Source organism: Embiotoca jacksoni, unplaced genomic scaffold (assembly GCF_022577435.1).
Source record: "Embiotoca jacksoni isolate LCO1_2020_lvr unplaced genomic scaffold, fEmbJac1.0.p SCAF_21, whole genome shotgun sequence".
In the NCBI taxonomy this organism is placed as follows: Eukaryota; Metazoa; Chordata; class Actinopteri; family Embiotocidae; genus Embiotoca; species Embiotoca jacksoni.
In genome coordinates this window covers 1,798,093-1,823,174 of record NW_027185352.1, presented here as the reverse complement: position 1 = coordinate 1,823,174, position 25,082 = coordinate 1,798,093, and the positions used below count along the sequence as shown (strand labels likewise).

The 25,082-nt window shown below is 44.7% G+C and overlaps 1 protein-coding gene and 1 long non-coding RNA gene across 2 annotated transcripts in view; one reads left to right on the top strand and one right to left on the bottom strand.

The window, feature by feature from the left end:
- Positions 1-900: 900 nt before the first annotated feature.
- Positions 901-25,082, top strand: part of tmpoa (thymopoietin a) — a 25,202-nt gene continuing 1,020 nt past the window's right edge. Inside the window, exons 1-6 of the mRNA XM_069156372.1 lie at positions 901-1,533; positions 10,181-10,298; positions 14,927-15,088; positions 15,763-15,908; positions 23,550-23,638; positions 24,977-25,082. The exon at positions 24,977-25,082 is cut by the window's right edge and continues 1,020 nt beyond it. Coding sequence (XP_069012473.1) covers positions 1,294-1,533; positions 10,181-10,298; positions 14,927-15,088; positions 15,763-15,908; positions 23,550-23,638; positions 24,977-25,082 — 861 coding nt within the window. The 5' untranslated portion in view covers positions 901-1,293. The remainder of the gene's footprint in view (positions 1,534-10,180; positions 10,299-14,926; positions 15,089-15,762; positions 15,909-23,549; positions 23,639-24,976) is intronic.
- On the bottom strand, positions 17,706-23,191 carry LOC138202420 (uncharacterized). The gene is made up of 3 exons (XR_011178644.1): positions 20,410-23,191; positions 19,760-19,994; positions 17,706-18,106 (listed from the first exon to the last, which is right to left on the bottom strand). It is a non-coding gene; the product is annotated as an uncharacterized lncRNA (long non-coding RNA).

Sequence of the window (25,082 nt, the reverse complement as noted above, 5' to 3'; positions counted from 1 at the left end):
GCAGATTCAGTGGTGTCTGGATCCTTTGAGAAACAAGTGTGACCATCAGAAGTGTTGAAGCAGGTTCCGGTGCTGACAACAATATCTGGATCTGCTGTGTTTGTCAGAACTTTTTCTTCTTGCAAAAAAAAAAAATGGCACTAAAACTTTATCTAAAAAAATGTAAATATCACAAACAATGCAGACAAGTACTCAATACAATAGTATACAGAAAAACAAGAATGTGAATTTAAATAAACAAGTGAAATAATAACATTAAAAATGCAGGTAAAGCGGTCGAGATACATATATCCTAAAAATTTAAAATTATGACAGAAAAAAAACATTATTCCTCTTCATTCATCATTCAGGTGAGCAGGTGTTACTTTTTGTGTGGTTATAATTTTAACAGGCCTCACATTATTTAAATTCACCCCCAAAGAAAAAGTTGGAGGAGAGTTTGGACATTTTCCGTTCAGGATCAGTTCGTTGACACTGATCTGAACGGTCTGATGTTGGTGTCCATGTTCAGGATCAGTTTGTTGACACTGATCTGAACGGTCTGATGTTGGTGTCCATGTTCAGGATCAGTTTGTTGACACTGATCTGAACGGTCTGATGTTGGTGTCCATGTTCAGGATCAGTTTGTTGACACTGATCTGAACGGTCTGATCTTGGTGTCCATGTTCAGGATCAGTTTGTTGACACTGATCTGAACGGTCTGATCTTGGTGTCCATGTTCAGGATCAGTTTGTTGACACTGATCTGAACGGTCTGATCTTGGTGTCCATGTTCAGGATCAGTTTGTTGACACTGATCTGAACGGTCTGATCTTGGTGTCCATGTTCGTCGCTGCGGACTGAGCGCGTGGAGCACACGAGGAGCGTGCGGTTCATTTTCAATAGTCGCGTGCTCGTTTGACCAATAGGGAAGCGCTGTGTCAGACGGCTCGACCAATAGGAGCGTTTCTTTAGAGCCTCGACTTCCGGCCCGGGTCGCCCCAGCGGAGCAGGAGCCCGGCCCGTGCCTCTACCTCCCCGGACAGCTGCACCTCTCGGCGGGCCGTCGTTCATCCGAGCGGAGGGCGTGAGAGCACCGACAGCGTGTCGTTGTCTGTTTTCTTTGTCGTTCCTGTGACCCTGTTTCTGATCTCCATCGCTGAGTTGTTTTGACGGATTAAATCCGGTAAGAGGCGCTGGTTAGCCGGTCCGCGCGACCCAAACCTCCCCTCCGTTTATTCACCCATTCCCCCCCGGTGGTAGCTAGCTAACTCACCCGGGCCGCGGTACTGTGTCCCTCCATCTGCACGCCGACATGCCGGAGTACCTGGACGACCCGTCGGTGCTCACCAAGGACAAGCTGAAGAGCGAGCTGCTGGCCCACGACGTGGAGCTGCCGAGCGGGAACCCGACCAAGGACGTGTACGTGCAGCTTTATCTGAAGAACCTGACCGCTCGGAACCAGAAACATGTCGCCGCCACCCTGGACGCCTTCTCCAGCGACGAGGAGCTCCCGCCGCCCGTTGTGTACAGCAGGAGCCGCTCCTCCGGCCGGGTGAGTTCGGTGATCAGGCTGGGGATGGACGTGGGTTGGACCGGGGATGGGACCGGGGATGGGACCGGGGATTGGACCGGGATGGGACCGGGGATTGGACCGGGGATGGGACCGGGGATTGGACCGGGATGGGACCGGGGATTGGACCGGGAGCCGGCGGCACGAGTTGAAACGGAACCAATTAGTTCTGAGATTTAGTTTGTTCACCCGCCGAAATGTTTCAGGACAATTTATTACGGCTGCAACGAACCTCTAATCACCGGGCTGCTTTTTAATTTACTCGTTTAAAGTTCGTGTTATTATTTCTAAAATAATAACAGAAGTAAGCAGATGCTTCAAACTATCTCAAACCAGCCGACGTTGCAACAAATCTAATCTGATAAACGGATTACTTAATTATTTCGGTATAAAATATGTTTCTTGTTTAGCCCAGACTCCACCATCTCCAGGGCTTCAGGGGTCTCCACCCAAACGGTCTCCACCCAAACGGACCTCGTCGTGGTAGTGGCTGCTCACTGGCCGAGAGAGGAACCCAAACCTTTAGTGGTTGCCGTTCATTTTCTCCTCCAGTACTTTATTTTGATTATTGGCCCGTTAAACATTTTCTCCCGGGAACCCCCTTTGTATTTTCTCCTCATGGCCCCCTGGCGGTCCGTGGACCCGCGCTTTGAGAACTCCTCATGAATGAGTGTGGCCGAGCCCTGATCACTTCCCCTCTGCAGGTTCCCGCTTTGCTTTTTCGGCGGTGAGTCGGAGGAGTGATTTCTGTGCTCCTCCACTCAGCTGCTGTTTCTGCAGTTGGCACTGCAGCCTGCTGCGACACCTAATAACACCTAATAACATCTAATAACATCTAATAACACCTAATAACATCTAATAACATCTAATAACACCTAATAACATCTAATAACATCTAATAACACCTAATAACACCTAATAACATCTAATAACATCTAATAACATCTAATAACACCTAATAACACCTAATGACCCAGAGAGCAGTGGATCAACCTCAGATAGTGTTCCTGTTGTTGTTTGTGAATGAATGAAGTTAGAGTGCCAAAAATGTTTTGCACAGAGTTGGAGCTTCTTACAGAGACACAGTTTTCAGCATTCCTCAGCTGTTTTATTAATAATAATAATAATATTAATAATCTGCCTGCAGCCACAGACTTCCTGCATTCCTCAGATGTCTGAAATACTGCGGAGCAGCTCTGAAGCGGGACTGACTTGTATAACTACAACTAAGTGGCCTTTACAAGCTGAGGAGACCTCTAATGAGGGTTTTAATGTGTAGATACAAAATTGGATGGCATGTAATTTGTCATTTTAGTTTTATTTACCTCCATAAACCTTCGTGACTTGTCATCGCAGGGCTGAAATATGGTAAAGCTGTCAGGACCAAGAGCTGAAGTGATTCGTTGTTAACTGAATTTCTCCATTGAAAAGTAAATATTGGCGGTTTAGTAATTATATGAAAGAATAAATATTTAATTATTTTTGGTGTGAAGATTTGCTTCTCAACTTTTATTACCAGTGAACTAACATTAAAGATGTCTGAAGACGCATGTGGCTGCTCTACATTGATGTTTTTTAGTCTTATAACCCTGAAACCCTCCAGATGTGTTTATTTAAAAAAATAATGATTCTGTTTTTTATCATAATTTGTGTCTCGTACTGGTTTTTATGTCACTTATCCACATCAGCAGGCTGCCATCTAGAGGCAAGCTTTCCCTGTAATAATACCAATGCAGTGTTTGTATTATTAGTACCAGCTAGTGAGCAATGTCTTCATAAAACCAAGAAAATAAGAAGAAGGAAAATCATGTTTGGTTTCAGCACAGGTAGTTTAAAATGTGAGAGTTTGTCCAGCAGGTGTTCAGGATGTGTCTGGTATGAGCGTGTGTGTGTGTGTGTGTGTGTGTGTGTGTGTGTGTGTGTGTGTGTGTGTGTGTGTGATGATTGAACGATGTGTGAGCAACACAAAGGTGGTGGTGACTGAATAATGTGGCTCTGCCCACGTTGGGTTTTAACATGTGCTCCAGTGTGAAAAAGTGACCAAATCCCAAAGTTATGATGTAATCTGGGGAACGGATTAGTTAACAGAATCAGCGCTTGCTCTGTTGAAGTTGTGCTGTTTTCATTATCACTTATTAAGCTGAAATGTTTTTGATTAATTGTTTAGTCCTGAAAGATGTAACAAATACTTATCAGATTTTTCCAAATGTCAAACACACAGATGATTTATACGTTTGTAACGTAGTGGTAATAATATTAACTGGAGACCAAAGAACAGCCTCATGTTTGAGAAGATCATTTACGACTGACTGAGTAGAGATTAAAAGTCCTGCTTCCCTCAGACTTCTGGATATTAAATCATAACTGCCGCAACAAATGAGCTACACGACTGTCAGTCATGGAAATGAGATGAGATTTACGCCTACAAACGTCGCAAAAGTCATGCGTTTTAAAATGAACATACGAGTTAACATTAGTTAGTGTGTTGTCTAAAGTTGGTGCCAAATGACATGGAAGGTTTTTTTATATTTGATATTAACGGATAGATTTGATCAGTGCCATAAGAATATCAAAGTTTGGTACCCAGTCCTGAACACTGGGCGATGGAGGTTGCCGTGGCGATGCCCCAATGGGACCAGATTGTTAGACACCATCGTCCATCCAGCATGTGGAAAGGAGGAACCAGGGGTTGAACCACCCAGCTGACGCTCATTGGACAACATCATCATGTTGACCCACAATAAAACCTTGGAACCGGCCCCCTCTCAGATAACCAGAACCAGGATCGGGTCTTGGTTACCAGCAACCGAAAGTCCCATAAAGACCCCTGCAGGTATGTTTACACCACCTTCAGAGCCGCTGACTCATCATGAAGGACTTTAAAGCCGTGTGGTAAACTCCTCCTGGCCGGTAACGTGCCTCTGTGTTTTACTACAGCTGCAGTACGTCTCACCTTTATTAAACAGAAAGCTCTTCTGTCTTCATCTGTTCGGTTTCCTCAGGAAACGGTTTAACGGGGCGGTCCGCTCACCGGGTCCTAAAGCAGCTGGTCTCATGAGGACAGCCTCAATAATGGAGCTGCTCAGAGAGTATCTGATCAGCAGCCTGCTGAAAACATGCAGAATAAAACCCTTGGACTTGGTTCCTGAGCCTGTTTGAAGGGTTTTTACCAGCCACACGTCATGAGTCTGGTGTCGGCAATCTTTTTACTGTGAAGTCCAACTCTGAGGGAACTAAGAGTTATCCTCTTCACTTCTGATATTCAGGGTTAATTCAGGTCAGGAGTCATCAGGGGACTTTAAAGACTCTTTTCCAGACGGGGAAAGTTGAGGGTTTTGATCATTTTTTGGTGCCCAAGTCCTGCAATATCAGGGAATGTTGTTTGCATGTTTAAATTTTAGTTGCCATTTACCGAAATATAATGTTTTCCCTCGTAGTCTTTTTTTTATCAAGTTATTTACCTGTACTGCCTGAGTGGTTTTATCTTCTTTCACAGTAAAGATGTTCCTTTTCTTGAAGCTGCTCAGGAAGGCAAACGTGCAGGAAAATGTAGATTTCAAGAGATTTGGCTTCAGAAATAATGACTCCAGAGACTGGAGGATAAAGTAGACGCTAGAAAAGGTGAACGTAAAGTTTGTAAAACTACTGTAGATCCATTCAAAATAGAAGAGGGAGCCCTTCACAGCCACACCAACAGTAAGAAGCATGCTGGCTTCTTAATGTTCCCATTTGCTGCACAAGAGTCGGTATCAGAGTGCACACCTGTCTGATTGATAAGAAAGTAATGTCTGTTTCTTGTCTGCTCGGCAGCCTGTTGGTCCGTTCGTTAGAGGTCGTGGAGCTTCAGCTCTTTAGTCAGTTTAACATTTGCCCTGCAGTGGGAACCCTGGACGTATTGAATGAATGTAAACGGGTCGGAGGGTGTTGTGGTTCTTCTCGGTTCCAGCTCCGGTCTGATAGATGAACCCCGGCAGGTTTAAGGCGTCTCATTGGTCCCGGCCTCTTCATTGAGGAATCTGTGCAGAGACAGCTGATGTGTAATTAGTTTGTCCTTTGTTTCCTGAGGTGCTGCGGTTACGTCGTCTTCAGCCTGCTGCTCACATGTTGGACTGATTACAGGCTGCAGGGCGAGAAGTACAAATATTCATTCCTGACATTTTTCAGATGGTTTGCTGAAGTCTCTGAATGAACCTCAAATATTTTGTGTCTGCTCCCCTTTTCTTTTCTTTTTTTTTACCAAAGCCTGTGTTAATGAGATTTAGTAGATTTTGAAGAACGTGTGACAGCAGCAGACACACAAACTGTTGTGGTTAATCTGAGCAGAATAAACTCTGGCTAACCACAGATACTCCACAGTTACTCAGACAGGCGCTGGGTTACAGCATGCAGCCACAGGCCCTGGCAAGGCTCCCCCTCCACACTTCCCCCTCCACTCCCCCTCCACGCCTCTCCCTCCACTCCTCCTCCACCCCTTCCCCTCCACACTTCCCCCTCCACTCCCCCTCCACGCCTCTCCCTCCACTCCTCCTCCACCCCTTCCCCTCCACTCCCCCTCCACGCCTCCCCCTCCACCCCTCCACGGTTCCATCCAGGCCCAACTCAGTCGTAGTAGAGGAAAGTGTGACACTGTTGGTTTTCAGTTTGTGAGCTCATGGTTCAGTTATGGCTTTGAAGTCCAGGGTGTGGTTGGTAGAGGAGGGGAGCACCGGCCCGGTCTCCTCCTCCTTCTCCTCCCCCCTCCCCCCTCCTCCTCTCCGATCCAGCCTGCAGTGATTATGAAACAGCTTGACTCACATCCAAACCAAACCCTGCTGAGGGCCAGACCAGGAGGAAGGCAGCCTCTCTGTCCTCCATTTAATTCACACTGAGCTGCTCGCCTCACTCTCCTCACTCACCACACTCTCCTCACTCTCCACACTCTCCTCACTCTCTTCACTCTCCTCACTCTCCTCACTCTCCACACTCTCCACACTCTCCTCACTCTCCTCACTCTCCTCACTCTCCTCACTCTCCACACTCTCCACACTCTCCTCACTCTCCTCACTCTCCTCACTCTCCACACTCTCCACACTCTCCTCACTCTCCACACTCTCCTCACTCTCCTCACTCTCCACACTCTCCTCACTCTCTTCACTCTCCTCACTCTCCTCACTCTCCACACTCTCCTCACTCTCCTCACTCTCCACACTCTCCACACTCTCCTCACTCTCCACACTCTCCACACTCTCCTCACTCTCCACACTCTCCACACTCTCCACACTCTCCACACTCTCCTCACTCTCCACACTCTCCACACTCTCCACACTCTCCACACTCTCCACACTCTCCTCACTCTCTTCACTCTCCTCACTCTCCACACTCTCCACACTCTCCTCACTCTCCTCACTCTCCACACTCTCCTCACTCTCCTCACTCTCCTCACTCTCCTCACTCTCCACACTCTCCACACTCTCCTCACTCTCCACACTCTTTCCGTCGGTCGTAGCAGATGTTCATTTAAAGGCTGCAGTCACTACGAGTGCAGCGTTGGTGGTGAAATAGTTCCAGTGGATAGTTGTGGTTCGGTGCTTCAGCCTGGAGGTCTCTGTCTCCTCCCACTCAAACACCACAGCTCACAACAACCAGCGTCATTGTTACTCCGTCACTGCTCCTCCTGCAGTCCAACAGGTGGTGCAAACTGTCTTCAGCAGCAGCTCCCGCCTGTTTGAAAGTCACCAGATGAAGTTATGAATGTTGTTATGAATAAACCAGATCTGGAAGACTTGAAGTAAAACAAAGAAGCCAAAACTAAACGTCTGACCTCACCAGCCTCGAGTGACTTCACGCGAGTAAACTCTGTTGAGAAGAGGGTGACCTTCTAGTTCAATCAGTCACAACACACATGAAGGACTTTGTGGACAAACCATTGGTTATAAGCTGCTCGCTCCACTTCCTGTCTGTCTGCTGGTTGGTGGACTGAACATGAAGCTCATCGTCAAGTGGAAAAATAGTTTGGGAGGTCAGTGTGTCAGTAAAGATTATAACTGACTGTCATTATTACAGTGGTGATGTGTATATATAGTCGGTATATATATGTGTGTGTATGTATATATATGTATATATATGTATGTATGTATATATGTGTGTGTATATATATATATATATATGTATATATATATATATATGTATATATATATATATATATATATACATAGTAGGTCATCATACCATTACAACCCTATTACACACACATTTACCCTTATTCCATGAGGTGTTATGATGTGAGCACCAGGGGAGGTCTGCAGTATCTACTGGTCACCAGGCGTTGCTTTTTAAAGCACTAAAACAGCACATAGAAGAAAATCCCACATTATTACCTAAAAGCGGAGGCAGCTGAGACAAAGCTAACAACATTAATAACTTCATATTCCTCATTTTGCCATAACATCACCACTGTAATAATGAGTCAGTTATAATATATATATGTTATTGCTACTGTCAGTTCCATTGTTAATGTGATGTGTAAAAAGTCTCCCTTTTAAACATCCATAAATCACATGAATGTGAAGCAGGATTTAACGGCTATAGTTGGTTTGGGTGGAGCTCTTTTTGAACTAATGATCATTTTCATTTTGGACAAACCAGCTGTTTTTTTCACCTCAATAAAATGTTTTCAATATTTGCTTTTTAAATATTATGAAAATAGTGCCATCACAAGTGCTCTAAACGATTATTAAAAAAAGTTGGCACTTTACTGCAGGTGTGTTGAGCTGAGTCAGACTGTCTGCACATTAAACACTCAAACACACACTGATGTGGAACATCTATTTCATGACTGACATGTAGACACGGACACATTTAAGGAAACGGGAATCATTCTTTGATTCTTTACGGTGTTTTATGTCCTCCTTCGGAGACACGTTTCCTGCGTCTACGTTTTTTTACATTTTGGATATCCGTCCTCGAGGACCACTTCTATCCCGCTGATTTAATCCCTTTTTTGGGGTGGAAATGGTGATATGATCAGTTCAGTTTCACCGCCCGTTGCAGAGTCTGCCACGCGGTCGAGGAGGAGAGGGTTTTATATCGCTGCCACCAGTATGTAATAAGTAGTTTGCTGATAATATTTGGATGTTTTTTTTTACTGTGCTCCTGAATTTCAGCGTGTTCCTTAGATTTACCTGGAAAAAGGAGGCGTGCGTAACAAAATGTATAAGAAGTGTCCAGCTGTGAATAGTTTGTGAACCCACAGCGGTATGTACAGAACTGTATGTGGCCCGGCAGTCTGTCGGACCAGAACGGGACCGCGGGAGGTCATGTGATGGACGGAGTCATGTGATGGACGGAGGCGGCGTGTGATTCTTGTGAGACTTCAGCTGCATGGTGGATTTCTCTGGAAGTGATAAGGCTGCACTCACATTGTACTCCAGAAAAACATCTTCAGCACGCTTATTGAGTCTGAGGAGGCCGGCCTCGTCTGGGGGGGAGGCCGGGCTTCTTCTGGCGGGGAGGCTGGGCTTCGTCTGGCGGGGAGGCTGGGCTTCGTCTGGCGGGGAGGCTGGGCTTCGTCTGGCGGGGAGGCTGGGCCTGGTCTGGCGGGGAGGCCGGGAGGAGACACAGGGCTGCATTTCAGAGTCGGCTGGCTTCACAGTGTAATTTCCTGCAGGCCGGTGTGTGAGAGCAGCATGTTGTTTACAGTGATGAAACGCCTGCAGCTCCTCCTCACAGCCGTCCTCTCTTCTTCTGGGCCACTTCATTAACGGAAACTGAAGGAAAGATGTTCAGCAGTCCATAATTCATGTGTTCCCTTCACAAATCTGATTAGAGATGACGCATGAAAGTGTTGAATCCACTTCTCCTGCCTTTTTTTTTCAAAACAGGCATTCAGTTGTGTTCATTGAAATAAGCCCTGCGAGTACTTTACAACCTGGTGAACAGGTTTCTGTAACTCCGCCACCCAACTTTGAGCGGGAGCAGCGGCAGTAGGCTGAAGGTGATCAGGAGGGCAGGGTGGGACAGCGGGACGGAGAACTGAGGAGCCTTTGTGTGATCGACTTCTGCTCTGTTTTGCCTCCCTCTCAGTGAGTGTTCATCTGGACACGAGTATATCCTGTCAGGATCCAGTAAACATCTCATATCGGCCTCAGAAACAAGTGATGTAACTTTGGTGTTTCACTCTTCATCACACTGGAGATGAAGACAGGAAGGTTTGTCTTTGGGAGAGTTGAATATCTCTAATCATTTAGATGGAGAAATGATGCTGACCTCTTCTAGTCTGTAGTGAAATTACAGTCAAATGACTGAAGTAAATGGTCTGCAGTAGTGCCTGTTCACCTGAGATCTCTCAAAGCGCTTTACTATTGGACAGCACTTCTATACCAGGTGCTCAGCTGCTGTCAGGAGGAAGTGAAGGTTCTGCGTCACGCCAGGATCGAACCGCTGACCGCATGATTAGAGTTAAATCAGCTCGACCATCTGAGTGATACAAGCTCCAGTTACAGAAGTTCAAGCAACAATATGTTTATCACTCAAAATGTCTGCTCTGTCTTTGTAAACATCAGAGTCTTTTAATTTCACTACCTGCCGATAATGTTCTTGAAATTTTGACCCTGATTTTGATCCACACCTCTTCCCTGCTGTCGCCCCACAGAAAGCCACCAGGAAAACAGACAAGGTTCGTCCGGACGAGCTGGATGTGACGGTGCTGACTGACGAAGGCCTGAGAGACGAGCTGCTGAAGCACGGCGTGGACGCCGGGCCGATCGTGGGTGAGTGTTCATCAGCAGGGTTAGAGAGGGAACACACACACTCTCACACACACACACACACACACACACACACACACACACACACACACACACGCACGCATGCGGTGTTGGTGCTACTCGCTCCACTCAGGTGATGAAGTCACGTGTACTACCAGCATGCTGTTTTTGGAGCCATATCACTGGTGGTGGTCAGTGAATTGAAAGTATAGATGAACTAAAAGACCAACATATATTTCCAATACTTTTAGAGTGATGCTGAAATACACTTGTGTGTGACTGCGGCCTCTCGTCTGCTGCTCCGCTGTACTGGAGGGCTGAATAACGGCCTGCTGTGTTAAAGTCCAGAACATTCAGACATACAGACTGACTCCTGTGAATGTGGATTGAGAGACCGGAGACATCATGTTTTAAGATGTATGACAGTCATCCGGCTACATTAATGAAAGGGGAAAATAACTTGTGGATCGGCCCTCTGATTCAGATTCACTCCAAATTGTAATAGTTTCTTTTTTGGCCCATATTACACACTTCCACCAAGTTTCATGATAATCAGGTCAATCATATTTCTGTAATCCGACAGACAAACAAAGATTTGATGTTTGGACGGCTGTAATTCAGTACGACCCGTTAGCCTCTTATTTTCATGTCTTCACACTAACTCTTAACAAGCTATGGATGGTCAGAGTGCGAGAGGTTATTATTTCATTTTTTAGTTTAGTATTTGCAGATGTTTTTAAAAAAACCATTTTTTTTGGGTGCATTTAGATAAAGATAGAGATATGCAGGGGGAGTTTAGAGGAGTGTTTGTCACATTGGCCACTGTGGTCATATTCAGATGACGTGTGCCATCTTATGTACACATTTTCTATGATGGCATTACCAGAGGCTTGATGTCATAAACTGGAAGTATTATTGGATAAAACCAAAGTCCCTCTGACTTGTCTAATTCAGTTTCTTTATTTTTCTAAAATATAACAAATATAGCCCTTAACGTGAGGCTCACGTTGCAAACTGACAGTGAAAAGAAACTGTTGATTTGTTGTGCTTGATTTTGTTCAACATTTTTAAAAACCGGTTCATGTGGCCTCTAGTGTAATTTATTATATTCATGACAGAAGAAAAATGACTGACTACCTCAAAGTCATAGATTACACGAAGTATTGTTTGCGGTAAACATTTACATGTCACATAAATGAAGACAACATTTAATGTAATATTTTTTTTTAAATCGCTGCCTATAAAGAACAGACTAGTAAATCGGGTCACACCAAAATGCAGCCTCTCAAATAGCCTGATCTGATCATTGGAAACAAAAATATACATTAAAACAATGGTACTGATTAAAAAAAAATATATACATCAAAACAATGGTACTGATCAAAAATATACATTAAAACAATGGTACTGATCAAAAATATACATTAAAGTAATGGTACTGATCATTACCTAAATGATTACAATATGGCCGGCATGTACACAAACACACCTACAACAATTCAAAAGAGAAACAATATGCTAAAAGACAGCAAGTAAACATGGTATCAATAAAACAGAAGCAGATCAGAAAAGCAGAAGGCTTCTTCCTAAATGCCATGAAATGTACTTATTTTGTTCCAGTTTGTGTTTAAGATGTATGCAACAAGGACAATCAGTAGTAAAAGCCAACTTGAAAAGTAGCTCTGTCTCTGCACTTGTGGTTAATAAAGATATTTCAGTATTGTTGAGCAGTATTTCCTCTTTGTCTCTGAATAATCAGCTTTCAGAAATGAGTCACTACTGCTTCCGTTCAGGGGTTGTTGTTTTTTTAGTAGTGCTCATATTTCCTCATTTGAAACTGTGAGCTGGGATGTAACTGGATCCTGCAGGGTGTGGTTTTGGGCGTGTTTGAATCTGGTCGCTGATTCTTACTGGCTGCTGTGATTCCAACAAATCATTCAGATTCAACATCATTTCTTAATTTCTGAGGTTAAAAAGTAAAACTGAATCACGCGTAACTTTCTGGAACACAAAGTGGTGTTTTTGTGTGTTGAATCAAAAAGCCTGTGAGGGTGTTAAATGAGCAGTGTGTATGATTTAGTGGCATCTACTGGTGAGTTTGCAGATTGCAACCAAGTGAATATCAGACAACACCCGGATTTGTTGCGTCTGACCTGCTTGGTGCTCCAGATGTAGATATATGAAGCGATCCTTCCAATGAAAACACAACGATTCATAGTTTCAGGTGATCATACGCAAATGAAAACATATTTATGAATATTGTGTTTGTAATTCAAATGAACTCAAATGAGAGCAAGGCTGCATGTTTTAATGTCATTATATAAAAAAACCAGCTGCTTATTTTCTGGATTAATCACTTTTAAAATGTCAAAATTAATTTCTATTATCAAGGTGACAACAGGTCATTTTCCCTTGATCAACGATTCGTGGCAGAATCAAGTGACATGAAAACTATTCCGTCCCTCCAGGAAGTAATAATTAACACAAATTCAAGCAAACTCCACAATATTTACTTGCATTTGTAAATCAGAAAGTCTGCTCTTGTTTTCATCACATATTACCGTCACAGACCGGCACTTCTGGAAACATACGCAGATTTTAGGAGGTTTTTTGTAACTTTTATCTCCGTGGTTCTCTAAGTTCAACAAATAGATTAAAAAAGATTAAGCTATAATATTTCTGTGAAGTGCAGCATGATCATTATCACAAGAAGTGATTACATATTTATTCCTTTCTCAGGTAGTGCTTAAAAAAATTGGAAAAAACAATGTTTTTCTAATTCCCTCAGTTTTACCGCAAAAAAATCCGTTAAAACTTCTAAATTACATCGATATTTTTGAGAAAATCTGCCCCAAATCAAACAGTTTTGATCGCAACAATCACAAAGACACGGTGAAATCCTTTTATTTCACCAGGAAAAACATTATGAACAGATTCTCTTGTAAACTCTGAAACGCCACTCGATGAAGTTGGAGTGAAGTTTTTCAGAGCGTTGACTTTCATTAAGAGCTTCAGAGGATGAGGATGACGAAGGTACAAGGGAAACACAGCTGAGCTCCATTTACAACTTTGATTATTAACTACTGCATGTAATGGTTTTTCATTAGGAAAAATGAAATAAAACTATTTTAGCACAATTATTTTATTTTTGTTCCGTTGTCTAAATAAGTGACCAATAAGATTTAGTTTCACATTTCTCTAATATGATGTAAAGTATCATGAGATGTACATTGTTGCTTAAGAGTTTGTGAACCTTTAGAGTTTTTTTTATATTTAAGCATAAATAAAACATTATCAGATGTTCCTGATGATGTCCAAAAACTGATCATGTATTTGTTCATTTAGGAAAATGATCCAATATCACACGTCTGTGAGTGACAGAAGAAGCTGACCTTTTGCTGTTGGTATCTAGTACGATAGAAATAACTGCAACTCAATGTTTCCGGTAACTTTGATCAGTCGTGCACATCAGTGGAGGAATTTTATCTCATGACTCGGTACAGAGCAGCTTCAGCTCTGGCGGTCTGTTTCCTCTCATGAACGACCCGCTTCAGTCCTTCAGCATTCCTTTGGATTAATGTCAGGACTTGACTTGAACATGAACTTTGTTCTTCTTTAACCGTCCTTTGGTAGAAGGACTTCAGGCAGGCTTTAATGTGCCCTTCATCACATGTAAAATGCACCATTGAGGATGACGCAATTGAGATTGGTTGTGCTTTCAGAAAGAAAACACAGTTCCTGAATAATGAGGCTTCATCCTGCTGCGCTACCATGATTGATAAAGGGCTGCTGAGGTGGTCATCTTCTGATCAGGACTTCTGAAGCTCTGTTAAAATGCTCGTTGGATTCTTCGTTACAACTCTTACCACATCAGTTTGGCTGCACAGCAAACTCAACTTTTTACAATTGTTTGATGTCTCTGGTTCCTGGGAACAGGAAACAATCAAACAGACACGCCCCCAAAAACAGGTCTTCTTGAATCTTCTTTTCTAATGAATGAGGGATTATTTTCAGATGGACCTCCAGAAAACTAATAAGAAGGAGTGACTTTAGCTAACAACACCGAGATAACTGATGGACACATTTTATTCACTTTGGATTTGATGAGAGAAGTTGAATGGGAGTCTATGGAGCCGGAGGCTTTTTGGAGCCGACCTCTAGTGGCACTCGCTGGTATTGCAGCTGAAGACACTTCAGCTTCCAGACCTGAAGCTACGAACTCTTTTATATCCAGTCTGTGTTTTATATCCAGTCTGTCGTTTTATATTCAGTCTGTGGTAAATAAGTGTAGATTGAGGGGACTAAATCTCAAGTTCACTCATTTTTAATTAAATTTACAACACCATAAAGTGTGCAAAATAATGGGATGTGATGACTTTCTGGATCGACTGTATCTCAGAGACTGAATCTAATTCCCTCACTCAGTTAAACTTGTTCATGTGAGCACTGATCAGTATAAGTCACAACCTCACCATAAGCATTTCAGAGAAATCACAATGAGTTGAAGTGAAACACAACAAACGGTGAAGCAGTGGTCCGTCCAGAGGAGGCTGCACTCACCAACACTTCTCTCTGCTCGACAATCACTAATCTCAGCTGTTTAAATGTTGAATTCGATGTCTCCCTCCCAGCTACCACCCGTAAGCTGTATGAGAAGAAGCTGCAGAGGCTGCTGGACGACGACGGACCTCCTCCTCCTCCTCCGCCGCTGCTGCCGCAGGTGGTCCTCACCGACATCCAGGTCAACCACAACGGAAACTCTGAGTCCGACCACTACAGTGACAAGGAGGACGGTAAGGACGGCCTGTCAGGACACAACAGAACCGCTGATCACAGGCGTGGATAAATTAGTTGGTAACTTTCAACAAAAAAAGAAGAAACCCACAATTTTCTCTGAACTAATTTGAAACTGGTGGAAATAATCAGCATTCATCCTTGTTTCTTTCATATTTAATACAAACCTGACTTTTTCATTCAGCAGAATATTTTAAATAATAATCATAAGAATTATGTAGATATGAAGGACTCATTAAAAGGTAATGAAAAAGCAGCAATTCTTAGTTTCAGGTGATTAATGCAAAGAAGGCAGTGTGTCGCCTGCATTACAAGCAAAATGTAGAAGGATTTGTTGAGCTAGTTTCATGTGTATGAAAATATTCACTGCTCTAAAATCAGGTGACATTATTGGCTGCCTGCAGGGTAAGAAATGGAAATGAAACCAGAATGACTGGCACTAATGAACATTTACAAACCACCTGCACAGGTTGTAATGACACCATGTGACTGTAGCTGCACTTCACACTACTGTGCCCATAAATCCATATTACTAGATACTATATTTTAACTCTTATTTTATTAATGTTGTTTCTCATGTTTATTTTACGCATTTTATTTTTAAATGCTCCTCTTTGCATTTCTTGTATGAAAGGTGCTCTACAAATAAAGTTTATAATTACCTTTGTGTCAGAAGTGACAGCAGCACCAGAGCCTGTGGCAGAACCAGAACCAGAACCAGAACCAGAACGTGAACCAGCTCCGGTGGTGGAGAGGCCAGTGAGGAGCAGAGGGAAGACCCCCGTCACCACCCGCACCCGCAGCAGCCAGCACCACACGGTGAGACAACCACTTTCAACAACACGTCAGACCATTCACTCCAAAACTCCTCCCACTACCTGCAGAACACCTGCAGAACACCTCCAAACCTGCAGAACACCTGCAGAACACCTCCAAACCTGCAGAACACCTCCAAACCTGCAGAACACCTGCAGAACACCTCCAAACCTGCAGAACACCTCCAAACCTGCAGAACACCTCCAAACCTGCAGAACACCTGCAGAACACCTCCAAACCTGCAGAACACCTGCAGAACACCTCCAAACCTGCAGAACACCTACAGAACACCTCCAAACCTGCAGAACACCTCCAAACCTGCAGAACACCTACAGAACACCTCCAAACCTGCAGAACACCCACAGAACACCTCCAAACCTGCAGAACACCCACAGAACACCTCCAAACCTGCAGAACACCTGCAGAACACCTCCAAACCTGCAGAACACCTACAGAACACCTCCAAACCTGCAGAACACCTACAGAACACCTCCAAACCTGCAGAACACCTCCAAACCTGCAGAACACCTACAGAACACCTCCAAACCTGCAGAACACCTACAGAACACCTCCAAACCTGCAGAACACCTCCAAACCTGCAGAACACCTACAAACCTGCAGAACACCCACAGAACACCTCCAAACCTGCAGAACACCTACAGAACACCTCCAAACCTGCAGAACACCCACAGAACACCTCCAAACCTGCAGAACACCTACAGAACACCTCCAAACCTGCAGAACACCCACAGAACACCTCCAAACCTGCAGAACACCTACAGAACACCTCCAAACCTGCAGAACACCCACAGAACACCTCCAAACCTGCAGAACACCTACAGAACACCTCCAAACCTGCAGAACACCTACAGAACACCTCCAAACCTACAGAACACCTCCAAACCTGCAGAACACCTGGGTCTGTTTGTCAGGTGGAACCTGTCAGATGAGGCTGGTGAACTGTGTTGACACACCTGTGTTTCTTCTGTCTGAGGCAGCAGCAGTAGTTTGGATGTAACTTCAGCTCTGTTAACTAGAAAGATGAATGTTTCCTGCTGAAGTTACAGGTAGAAAGTTCTGTTTGAGAGCAAGTTGTCATGTTGCTGCTGCAGTTCTCTACTTTCAGTGTTTCCTGTTATCAGTGAAAGGTCACTTTTAGTTGAGTTTTAGTTCACTCTGATAGTGAATACACGTTTATGTAACACACACACACCAGCAGCTGCATGTCATCATGTGTTTCCCACCGACCTGTTTGAACTGAAACCTCTGAGCTGAACTCGGACATGAAAGCTGAACGGACCAACAACAGGATTTTGTGATAAATCTGATTTATCAACATAAAAATGAAAGTAGAGTTTCCCCTACGTTGTCTTGGGAGGAAGGCTGCTCTGCCAACTGGACTTCCAACCCCCCCTGAAAGAAACTGAACACCAGTGTACTCGTAGAACTGCACTTACGCCCAGTAACTCCTGTTTCTTCATTTGAACTCGATGTGAGAGTTGCGAAAGCCATTTTCTGTCACTAAAAGTCCCCTTACAAGTGTTATTTTTTTTTTAAATATGCTTAATTTTACAGAACAGAGAGCTCAGAACCTCCTGGGAGATAAAATGATCCCATCGTCATCTGTTAGTTACAACAGATCAGAAATGACAGCAGTAATATTCATGTTTACTGAATATTTGAGGGAAAACTGTTGCGTTTATATGACACATAAAACTTGAACACATATTTTTTTTTGCGATTATATGTTCTTTAAATAATGATGAAATACTTTCAGTATTTTTTTTTATTGTCAGAAATGTTTTTGCAGAAATCCCCTAAAATATCACATTATTTTAGAGTCCTATCGCCCACTGTTAGTTTGTAGGACAGATGATTGACATGGGCCAAAGCAGAACTAGAAGGTTCCATTTCTCCTCTGGTCTGTACCAACTGAGCTGAACTACGGGGGAAGGGGGTGAGCTCAGAGTCTCTGTGTTCCTCCTCAGGAAGACTTCTTTCCTTTTCAGGACTCATTTATTAAACTGAGAAAATCCCATTTCCTTCCTCTTCCTCGTTGTTGGTGTAATGTTGACACCTCAGTTAGTTGTGAAGACGCACCATGATGAGTCGGGGAGTTCAAAGAAAGGTGACTCAGCTGATACCGGACCACTGGAGCCGCATCCCCAGCCTCCTCTGAAATACCCACAATCCACTGCTGCCTGAGAACCAGAGAGAGAGAGTGAGGAACAGAGTGGTTTACTTTGATTCATGTGGTCAGCATGTGTGAATGTTCACAAAATGAACCACAACAGTGAAAAGCTGGACACAAAAGACTGCAGCAACATCAGGGAGATTCTTCTGGAATAAAAGAAAAGTAAATCATGTGACAGCGTCCACCTCCATGAGGCCGATCTGTTCAGGCGAAGCAGCAGCTGGGTTTCATTGCAGCTTCCTCTCCCAGCGGCAGAGGAAGCGTTGCTTGGTTTCCTTGGAGTCCCACCCAGCTCGGTGTCTCGCTGCAGGTCCACTCGGACCACATGATGTGGATTAGCTGCTGCCCAGCACATGCTGCCTGTTTTGGACTTTTCTCTTCAAGTCCTCCAGCTCTCATGTCGGTCTTTTTGTTTTTCTTCTCATATCTGCTCTCCCCATTTCCTTACAGTTGTTATTCTAATCATAAAACCAATAATGATTCATCCCATTTTAACCCCCTCTGTTTAGTTTAGTATGCTAGAAATCAAACCGGGTGAATCCCCTCAGTTGGTAAATGTCAGCAGTGTGAACTCATCCCAGTGAAGGTTGTGATTCAGTTGTGTTGTTGGTTGTGTGTCTGTGACCGACGGCGCCTCCTGCTGCTCAGACGGTGAAAGTGCACCTGTTCAGTCGAGGCCTTGAGGAATGAGAGCAATGTGAAATACTGATGGCTTCAGTCCAATAATCTGATCTGAGCGGAGGAGGAGGAGCTGTGTGTGTGTGTGTGTGTGTGTGTGTGTGTGTGTGTGTGTGTGTGTGTGTGTGATGTTCCAGTGTTTTCATTAGCTGCAGTGAGGATGATGAAGGGTTGAACATGTGGCCTTCAGTGTGCTGTTCACTTTATTTCTCCTCCTCCTGTAACTGTAGAACTCCTTGTGCTCATTTCTATTTTCATTTCATTAAGTTTCTAGTTGAATCAACGTGAGGTTCGTCTGAACCACCTCAGTCCTTCCTCACCGTCTTCCTCCTGGTGTTTCCACATCGCTGCTGGACTTTTATCACGACTACTTTTCATTCTTCTGTCGAAGGCTTTTCCTGCTCGTCATATTGTTCACAACATTTTGCTGATACATGAAGTGCTCTGTGATATATTCTGATTGTTTGAGTTAATGGCTGAACTTTGGTATTTTGAGTTCAGTATTTCTAGTGTTGCTCCTCAGAGAGTTCTTGGTTATATGACATTATGGGTTCGATGAAATTTGTTGAGATTTTTACCAGATTGGGTTTCATTTATTCCCAAATGCTCTGTTTTCAGAAGAAATGCTGAAATGTGGTGTAACCCTGGCTCACCCCCTCCAGACAGCAGGACGGGAACACTGTTTCCAGGCCTCGCTTGTTTTAGCTTTGTGAAACTGAAGATAAAAAACAATCAACTTCAGAATAATTAATAATGAATAATTACAAATGTTGGATTTTGAGTTTTGGCTGAAAATAAATACAGAAGTTAGCTGCACTCATTATCATTATAATAGTAAGTATTGGCTTATAGATTTTTATTTATTTATCAAAAGCAAAAAAATAACTTTGACGGCAGTAAATTGATGCTGTGCAAAGTAAAGCAGACAAATGGTAATAAATGTGCACTTAGTCTAATCCTGGTGTTCTGACTGTCTGCATACCAGCTGCTGCTGCTGCTGATGATGATGATGATGATGATGAAGAGGCTGTCTGGAGAGTGAAGGGCAGATCCAGATGTTTGTCCCCCTGGACAGTGAATCGGTCCTCCAGCCTGCTGTGAACAGTGTGATGCTCCTCTCTTCTACCTGTTCACCTGCTTCACACATGTGCAGCTTCTTCTCTTCATCTGCTCCAGCTGTTTGAAGTCCATCTTCACCTTGACTTCCACACCGGCTCCTGAACAACACAATTTATAATTCAGATTTGATAAAAATCCATTTTCAGAGAAGTTGATGAGATTACAACACGAATCTTGAGTTTCCATGCATTTAGAGGGGGAGAGTCCTCTTGAGGCCTCAGAGAAATTGTTTGGTTTGAAATATCACGACAAATCAAATATTTATAATATAAAAATTATTCTGGAGGCACCAACAAATCTGTCAGAGGCATTTTAAAGTATCTTTGTAGAAGAAGCAATAATTTGTCCTTTTTCACACTTCCTTTGCTGCAGGTATACAGTTCCAGTTAACCACCAGTGTCGGTTTATTTATAGCAGGGACCATGGACACAATACATTCATCTCAAAAAGACAGAAGAAGCTCTGTACCAGATTTAGTTACAGTTGGTATAAAATTCATTTGACTTTCCTCACTTTTCTGGGAGGAATGACACATTTCCACGATGAGCTGTTAAAGGTACCAACAAATTCCTCCTCCGCTGTTTCTCCATGGGGAGCCGGTCCTCCATGTTGCACACCATGTTGGGGAAAACCCGACTCTGGCTCCACAGAGGGCCTTTCACATTTGTTGGATCTCCCATATCTTCTCTGAGTCTGAAGAGGAGGGTTGCTACTCAGCACTACGCAGCGCTCCTCACCCGTCCTCTCTCTCCTTATCCTATAATCATCACTTCCTCTACTTCCTCCTCAGCGTTCGGCTTCTCTGTCCCTGCAGATGGTTCCTGAGGATCTCAGGCCCGTATTAACAGATCGGGTCCACTACGGGTTTAACAGGACGGTTCACCACAGGCCCGACGGTCCAGCTCGGTCCGGCTCCTCATCCGGACCGGTCCAGGTAGCTGTAGGCCTCAGCGGACTGTTGGTTCTCTCTCTGATACCTGCACGGACTCACCGATCTGTTGGTTCTGGTGTCGGCCGATCGGGTTGAAGAGATGAGTGGCTCCTCTCCAGCGACGCTCTGTCTGCACCTCAGGGTGGGCATGTGTGGGCCAAATGTCACTCATGGGTTGTATTTCACCTTCTTCTATCACCAGATGGGTCACCGGCTGCCATCGGGACCTGGTGGGCTCTGGGCTTCTTTCCCTCTTTGTTTTCCTGTCCCACTCAGTCACTGAAACTACTCCGTGTTCATTTGATTTTCTGATGTGGCCGGCACAGAGTCCAGTCGAGAAGATGTCCTCTCCGACCAGAGGTCCGGGGAGCCCGTCCTGGAAGGTGCTGTCACTCACTCATCTCACTGAAATCCGCTGAAACTCTCAGTCACCGTGAGCAGAGTGATGTTTGAACTGGAGTCCAGCCGCTGGATCATGGGATTTATTTGTGCGATGTGTCACCAGACCACATTTAAAGTGTTTGCTTGTTCTAAACAGACAAACCCGGAGGTCATCCTCCTTCACTAATTCTATAATGACCTAAAATGAGCCACCTGACCACACATTGTAAGACACATTTAACTTTGACTTGTAGATGAAAGCATTCAGTGACTCCTAAAAGAAACTGTTGAAAACCTGTAGCTCCAAGAAGAACTGGGTCCGCGTCCTCCCAAACCCAGTAAGGATCCATCTCAACACCGCCCAGCTGGAGGTCAGCATCTCCCTCCTCATCTTAAACAGTCCGTGTCCACTCGGTGTTCCCTGGACTCAACATCACACGCGTCACTTCCTGCTACAAACTAGCAAGATGGCGCCGGCCAAATTCTGAACTCGAGGCTTCGCGACGGCCGTTCACGAACCGGCGGGTGACGTCGTTGCTGGTTGCTGATTGGTCAGAGCGCCACAAGAAGCCAAATGTTCTCATTCCCAACGATTAAAACTCGAATCAGTCCTCACAAAGAAAAACCTGCTAGCAGGGATTCAAACACGGTCCAGTCGGACCAGAACCTTCTTTTTGCTTCGCTCCATACGTACCGTTTCTTCTTTGGAGCTAGAATGAGCTACAAACATGAATCTTGGTGAAGATGACCCCGATCGGTCAGACACGTGAGACTTCTCAGAATCATCTGAGAGCTGCCAAAAACTTTTATAAAGGAGTCTCAGCTTAGGAGAGATTGAGGAAACTTCTCAGAACAACTCTGATCAATGAAAGGACAGAAGCCCTGATGTCGAGAGGAGGTGTGGTGAATCCCTCTGGTGATAATGATCACAGGATGAACAGCGACCTCCAGTGGACGTTAAATGAAGTGCGTGTTTGTGTGATGACTGCTGATGAAGGTTGGACAGACTCCAGTCATTTCTCCACTCAAACATCTTCATCTCTTCCACGTCTGTGTTGTTGTGTTGGTGGGAGAAGAGACGTCTCTGATGATCCTCCACAAACATCCTGCAGACCATCTGGACACTTTCATCAACCTCATTCAGTCTGAACTATATTTCTCTGAGCTCGCTGGACTTCAGCACTTTTCTCCTCTGATGAAGGAACTCTTCCTCCTCCTCCCTGATCTTCTCCTGAGGAGCTCCCTGAAGGGCTGAGATGCTTTGTGAATATCTTTCAGCATGTACTCAAATTCTTAGAAAATGTCACAACTCTAAGAATCTTCTGAGAATTTCCTCCCCGGAGGAACTTGTAGTCCGAAGAGTGTTTGTGAATCGTGTCCTGGTTGATTCAGTGTGTTTGTGTTGGACCCTTTAGGAAGCTGAAGCAGCAGCAGGACAGAGACGCAGTGTCCCGCCTTTAAGACCAGCCGCTAGGGTGTGTAGACAGACATCAAGGAATCATCCATCTGTGTGTTGTGTTATCAACTTCATGGCACGTGTTCCTCTGTCCTTCATGTTGGGTTTCCTGTCTGATCATCCAGTCTGTGTTTGGTACAAGTCAAAAGGTCCATCTGAAGAACCGAGTCCACGACAGGCCGCCCGGCCGTCCGGGCCTTCATCCCCTCTGGTGCAGCTCGCCAGAATGGACCCGACCATCTTTTGCCCCATGTGTAACATCTCGCCCATAAAGCGCCCGGAGGCCCGCTGGTCTGTGTCGGGCCCGTTTGGATCAGAACCTGGCGCTGGCTGTGCAGCACCGGTACAGCTCTCCTCCTCCATCTGTGGTGGCAGCGTTTCCTTCTGTTCTCCTCACGGCTTCTCACTGACGGGTGTCTGAGTTAAAACTCACATTTCTGTCACGGTCTGTGATCGACCCGTCAGCTGGTTCAACATCCCCGACACACAATCACACACACTGTTTGTGAGCAGGAGGAGTGTGTCCGTCCAGATGTCCCGCTGCACAGACGGAGGCAGCAGCCCGTCTCCGGCCGTCCGTCCCGCAGCCCCGTGAAGATGCTCAGCTGCTTGTCCAGTCTGCCTGGAGACGCGTTAGACAGACAGGTCAGAGGGACGGCTGCAGGACCGTCTGTCACGCCCGCAGAGGGCCTCCGTAGTAAACATGGTGGTTGAAGCGGTCACGTGGTGGGGTGTCTGGTGTCAGGCAGGGCGCCCTCTGCTGGTTCACACCGGCAGCTGCAGGTCACTCGGTGAAGTGGTGGGAGTAAAACATCAGGAGGAACAAGAAGCCCGCTGGAGTTCGTGATGTATTCTCAAGCTCACCGTCGGGTTTCTGGTCCGCAGGTGGAGAAAATCGCAGCCAGCGAGCAGACGAAGGTGGAGAAGGACGTTCTGACGTTCCCAAATGATTTGAACAGTCCAACAGGAATCACGTGAGTAACCTCTGCTTGTTCAATCTCTTCAAGAGGTTTTATTGGAAATGAAGTTACCAAATATTTTCAATCAATCAAATAACTTCAATTTATGATAAAGACAGAACAAAAACAAGAAAACCTGTAAAAGTAAAACGGGTTCACTGAAGACGTTTAAGAGTTTAAATGAAACTAAAATAAGCTTAAAAGTTGAATAATTTAAAGGGGCAATCCGGCAATTAAATGTTGCACTTGCATAGAGTTGGTACTCACAAGAGACAGATTTTAAAAAAGTTGTATGAACTAAAGCCGCCAAGGACCAGATATATTCTGACCTACATTTCCCATAATGCAACGAGTAGCATATTTCCATTCGGCCCTTTCAGACTTCCTGGGTTTGTAAGCAGACTTCCTGTTTGCAGACTCTGAGATAACCTTGATGACACCTTATCTTCTGTGTTTCCAGCATCATTAAACGAACATCAGTAACAGGAAAACCCCGGTCAGACTTTTTAATCCCAGTTCTGATACCTCCAATCCAGTCCGGTTCGTTTCTCGCTGCCCACCGGTGTCGTCAGCAGAACAACAACCGGACCGTGTGCTTGTAGAAATGTGATTTTCCATGTGAATTCGTTAGCGAAACTTCTGTTAAATCTTCTCCATCATCTGTAGGATCAGTGCAGAGGTCCATATTTATTCTACATCACTGAATGAATACTAACTACATGTTTCTACACCATAACTGAGTGAAAAGTAGCGACCACGGTAACTCTCCACCTGAGACTGATCATAACAGATGAACACGTCCAGTTCAGTAAAGCGCAGCACGACCTGCTGTCAGTCATCTGAAAGGGATTTTCATTGATTATGTCGTATGACATCACCACAACAGGACTGTAGAGCAGGACTGAGAAGTAAAATAATTGGACTCGGTGAGGTAGAGTGGACGTCTGTAGGACACCTCTGGACACTGACGTCACTGAGAAAGAATCAAAGAAGCTTTTTAATCCATCCAGCGTGTCCTATTACAGGCAGAGTGGACTTATATTTACCTGACATGGTGTCTTGGGGTCATTTATAAACTCATTTAGCTCAGCTGGTTTTCTAATAGTTTGGTTTTGTACCGTTATTTTACATTAAAGTCTTCGGTGAGGTCACTTGTTTTCCCACAAAAAAGGGGGCGGGGCCTGCTGCCAGTCAAAGTTCCCGTATGTGCCGCTCTGACCTCTGGGACGTTTGTCATGAGTCGGCGTGAACATTACAAACACTGCAGCTACGGGCGACGATGTCAGTCGGCTAGAAGGACTTCATGCTGTGTCTCGCAGACGACTTGATGACGAACATGTTTGCGTGTTGCAGCGCCACCTGTCGGCGGCCCATCCGAGGAGCAGCCGGACGCCCGCTGATGTCCAGCGACCTGTGGAAGGGCGACAACCGCCTCTTCTCCCCGAAAACCACCAAGACC